The sequence below is a fragment of the Leptonychotes weddellii genome, chromosome 6 (genome assembly GCF_054177405.1).
Source record: "Leptonychotes weddellii isolate Sample4059 chromosome 6, ASM5417740v2, whole genome shotgun sequence".
Taxonomy (NCBI): domain Eukaryota; kingdom Metazoa; phylum Chordata; class Mammalia; order Carnivora; family Phocidae; genus Leptonychotes; species Leptonychotes weddellii.
Genome location: NC_138374.1, coordinates 88759622 through 88764873, shown reverse-complemented (window position 1 = coordinate 88764873; position 5252 = coordinate 88759622). Strand labels below are relative to the sequence as shown.

At 38.3% G+C, this 5252-nt stretch overlaps 1 protein-coding gene across 1 annotated transcript in view; it reads right to left on the bottom strand.

Annotated features, from left to right (window-relative positions):
* Positions 1-489, bottom strand: part of MROH9 (maestro heat like repeat family member 9) — a 163219-nt gene extending 162730 nt beyond the window's left edge. The window contains exon 1 of the mRNA XM_081823183.1: positions 316-489. Coding sequence (XP_081679309.1) covers positions 316-489 — 174 coding nt within the window. The remainder of the gene's footprint in view (positions 1-315) is intronic.
* Between the last annotated feature and the right edge of the window lie 4763 nt (positions 490-5252).

Sequence of the window (5252 nt, the reverse complement as noted above, 5' to 3'; positions counted from 1 at the left end):
TTTTTTTTTTTAAAGATTTTATTTATTTATTTGAGAGAGAGAGAATGAGAGACAGAGAGCATGAGAGGGAGGAGAGTCAGAGGGAGAAGCAGACTCCCCGCCGAGCAGGGAGCCCGACGCGGGACTCGATCCCGGGACTCCAGGATCATGACCTGAGCCGAAGGCAGTCGCTTAACCAACTGAGCCACCCAGGCGCCCCTGTTTGTTTGTTTGTTTGTTTGTTTATTTAGATTGCCCAGCCACAGAACTTCCTCCCCATGCTGGAGAATCTGGCACTGTAAGCCTGGAGTGGCAATGCCCCCAAAGGCCAGATACCTGGTTTCTCTGATCTCCAGCCACTAGGGGACAGTCATGCCCACAGCACAAAAATACAGGTTTATGAAGATGCAAGGACTGTTTAGAACCTGCTTTGGTGGCCGTGATGGCAGAGTTCAGTATCCCTGACTGGGGGCCATAGCAGCACACTAACGAGACCAGACTGGGGGTCATGGTAGTGTGCTTCTGGACGCTCAACTTTGCTCCTCAGACCTTGCTCTCTAGCCAACCAATCAATTTGAGAGCTATAAGGGACTCCTCCAATTATTTCCTTTTGCTTAAGTTAGCCAATCTCTGTTTCTGTTGCTTGCAACTAAAAAAAAAAGCTAGCATGGCACACTTTACTTCTTTTATTTCATTATGCCATGGAAATGGCAGGGTCTTTAGATGAGAAGGACATGGGAACAAATTTTTCCATTTACTTGCTGGCAACCTTGGGCAATTAAGTTAACATGTCCAAGACTCAGTCTTTCTTACTGAAACAAAGGGAAAATAATATCAAACTCAGAGATTTATTGAAAGAATCAAATGCAACTTTATATGGAAAACTCTTGGCCATTTTTTTAAATTTAAACTTGGTTCTGCCTTCCAGCAACATACAGTTTAGTTGGGAAACTATGGCATGCACACATATTAGTAATAGGTAACATTCATATTGATGCATAGTAATATCTCATGCATCATTCTAAATAAATGAACTGTTGCATTTATTAGCTCATTTAACCTATGTAACAACTCTGTGAAGTAGGTATTATTACTCATATTTTATAGATGAGGAAATGGAAGTTTCTAGGGAGAGTAATAAGTAGAGAAATATAACACAGTTGGAATTCAAATCCGAAGCAAACACAGGGACTCTTACCCCAAAGCCTGTGATCCCAACTGGCTCACCCATATGAAGTTATTCTGCTTTCTGAGGGTATCATACAACTGCCAAAAGATAGATGCAGGCAACACATTCTGCTGAGTTCACAGACAGGAGAGCACTGTGTTTCAGAGAAGCAAGGGAAGGTTCTTTAAGAGAAAGAGGCCACATTTCTAAGATATCAGATTACAACAGTACCAGAATCCCAGACTGTTTGGACATAATGTTGTCACAGGAATTTTATTCTGTCAATTCCTTCCCATCTTTCTTAGCCTGTCTAACTGCTATTTATTCTGAAAACTCAACCAAGCATTAGTCCCTCTAGGAAACCTTCTCTGACTTTCATTGACTGGGTCAGGCACCTCTTCTATGTTCACTAATAATTTACACATTCTTATGCATGTCCTATAAATCTTAGCTCATTTGTCTGCCTACAGTCACTAGTCTGTGGATCCTGTGAATGCAGGAGCCATGTCTGTCTTATTAATCACTCTATTCACAACATCTAACACAGTACCTGGCACACAGTAAGTTGTCAATCAGTGTTTATTGAATGAATGTGGAATGAACATCCACAGCAGAGAAAACCACAAAAAGACAAATCTGGCTAAAGACAGAATGTTTGGGGTAAAAATATTTTGCAACTTCACCAATGTCGAAGTATCCTGGCTCCATCCAGAACTTGATTGCAAAAATATAGATAATCAAGATAATTAAATTAGAAGAGAGGCCAAAGCAAACTGTTGGTGTTGTATAAAAGAGATATAAAAATGGAATTTTATGAGTATGTTTAATCTATTTAATCTAAAAGAAAAAAGAAAACTACCACCCCATTTCACTATGATCACAACCAGTCATTTCGAATGGATAGTGGTAATTATAAACTCAGCTCAAGGGTATGAGTGAGTGCATGTACGTGTATGATTATGTATATATATATTCTTTAATGAAATTTTGTGATTAATCATTTTATAGACAATCAGAATTTCATGTGCACTGGGATTTTTTCCTAAGCTATCCTTCTGAAAGTCTCATACTCATAGAAATAATATTGGCTCTTTTTTTGACATAACGTTTTGATTACTCTGGCTCCAGCAAGTCTGGGGTTTGTCCTCTATCTGCATGCTTTTTGAGGAAAAAGCCTTTTGGTCATGACAGACCAATATATGCACCTGAAACATTTTTTGAATAATCTAAGTGTTAGAATATGTGCCAAGAAGAAGGATACAGGAAGAGTTATAGGAGTCAAGACATGGCAAGGCAGAATGAGCCAGAATTATTAGGGAATTCCTTGTGGGTAGGAGAATAAGGATCATAAGTGCCTTTGGGGGGGCAGTTTCAGTGAGACAGAGAACAATATGCCAAATATTATGGAGTAGGTACAAGAAATGGGTGTGGATCAGTTTTTGAAATGATGGCAATGTGGCAATAAAATGCAAGAACAAAGAGAGTATTTGGTGACAGAGAGAGCCTGGGAGGGTACTGGCCCTAACAATTTTTTTTAATGTTAACATACAGTAAAACTGACTTTTTTCATATACAGTTCTATGAATTTTAACACCTGTAGAAATTCATATAACCACCTGACTGTAGTCAGGACACAGAACTGTTCCCTCATCCTAAATAACTCCTAGGGATGCCCCTCTGCAGGCATTCCCTCTCCCCATCCCTAGCCCTGGCATCCACTGATCTGTTGGTCATCATAGGTTTGTCTTTTCATAAATATTATAGTAATAGAATCATGTAATATGCCACATTTTGAGACTAGGTTCTTTCAGTTAGCATGATGTCTTTGAGATTCATCCAGCTAATATCTCAATAATTCATTCCTTTTCATTGCTCAGTAGTATACCATTGTATGGATGTACTTCTGTTTATCCATTGAGCTGTTAATGGACAATTAGCTGTTTCTAGCTTTTTGGTGATTATGAATACAGCTGTTATAAACATTCATGTATAGGTTTTTGTGTGAACACAGGTTTTCATTTCTCTAAAGTAAATAGCTAGAAGTGAAATTGTTAGGTCATATGTTAAGTGTATGTTTAACTTTAGAATAACTTCTACCCTGTGTTTTAGAGTGGCTGTACCATTTTGCATTACCAGCAGCAAGGTATCAGCGTTTTGATTGTTCTGCATCTTTTCCAGCTATATAGTGTTATCTCATCATAGTTCTAATTCACATTAATTCAATGGCTAAGGACCTGGAACATTCTTTTGTGTGCTTATTTGACATCAACATATCCTCTTTGATGTAATGTCCAAGTCATTTACCCATTTTTAAATTGGATTGTTTGTGTTTTGACTGTTGAGTTTCGAGAGTTCTTTATATATTCTGGATAAAGGACTTTTGTCAAATGTGTCAGTTGCAAATATTTTCTTCCAGCCTATAGTTTGTCTTTTCATTCTCTGAACATGTTTTTTTGCAGGGCAAATACTTTAAATGTTTTTGAAGCCCATTTTATCCATTTGTTTTCTTTAATGCATCAGGCATTTGGTGTAATGTCTAAGAATTCTTTGCCTAATCCCAGGTCACAAAGGTTTTCTTCTACATTGTCTTCTGAATGTTTTTAAATTTTACTTTTTACATTTAGATTTATGAACCAATTTGAATTCATTTTTGCAAAAGTTGTGAGGCTGAAATTCAAGTTCATTATTTTTTGCATATGGATGTTCAATTATACCATTTATTGAAAAGACTATCTCTTCCTCCATTGAATTGCCATTGTGCCTGAGTCCATTTTATCCATCAGGAAGGAGTGCCAGGGTGTGAGGACAGGAGAAAATAGATGGCTCAGCTCAAACAGAGAGAGAACAAATTCACCCTTCTTCTGCCTTCTTGTTTTACTTGGGCCCTGAAGGGATTGATGATGCCCACCCCATTCACACTGAGGAGGGCCATCCACTCTACTCAGTTCACCAATTCAAATGCTAATCTCTTCTGGAAACAGAGAGACACCCACAAATATTTTCACCAGCTATCTGGGCCTACCTTAGTCCAGTCAAGTTGGCACAGAAAATTAACCAATATACTGTGTTTTTTTCTGGTGCCACCAGTGCTTCCTAGGCTTTTGACACCATTTCCTAAAAACCCCAAGTTTCCAAACTTCTAAGATGGTCTGTGGCAAAGCAAGGGAGATGCTTTTCTTGTGTTTCCCTTTGTCAGAGGAATCCCAAGCAGATTTTTCTTGTTCCATAAATTTCTATAACAGCTTCTCTGTTTTTATGCTCCACTTAGTTTTTGGTTTAAAATTCAGCAGAGACTAGGATGGGAGACATTTCACCTGATGAACACCAAACTTTATTTAGAATCTTTTTTCCTTTATGATAATTAAGTTTTTATTATTTTGATCAGATTTATTACCTCTGGATCCTTCTTCCCTGAAGACTTTTTTTTTTTTCTTGAAGGCTCCTCATTTCCCTGCAAAAGGACATATGTTGGTCCCATCCCACCATATTCCCAGACATGCCAAAAGATCCCAAAGTACCCATGCAGGTGGGTTTCTGGTAAATCCCTCCCATCAGTTTGCCAATCATTTTGGACTTCCACTTAGACTTAAGCTGAGATAGCCCTACCCCCAATACAATTTCATATAACATAATGACTGAAACATCTCTGGGAGGAAATTATTAATGCTATCAATTCTATAGGTAAGAAGGCTAAGCCTTCAACTCATTAAGTAATTTGCCAAAGGGATTCCTAGATTTAGAACTGAAATGCAGATTTTGTGACTCCAAATACTATTATTCTTTCCATCAAACTACAGACAGAGGCTTAGAAATCATCCCTGGTGATCATCTGCCAACTTGTCTACCAATGCCAGGGTATGCCACCGATCATTCAAGCCCCCCTTGCACGCTGATATACAGTAAAGGCAGAGCAGGTTGGGAATGCTTCTCTAGACTATCAGTGAATTTTTACCTAGCAAAGAAATTAAAGCTAGAGACATTGTAACCATGAAGAACCCTATTTGAATTCTCCCTCTTCTACTTAATTAGGTTAGGGTACATTTCTTAAACTTGTTAAGCCTCACTTTCCCTCGTACAAAATAGGGATAATAAGAACTGCCCCACA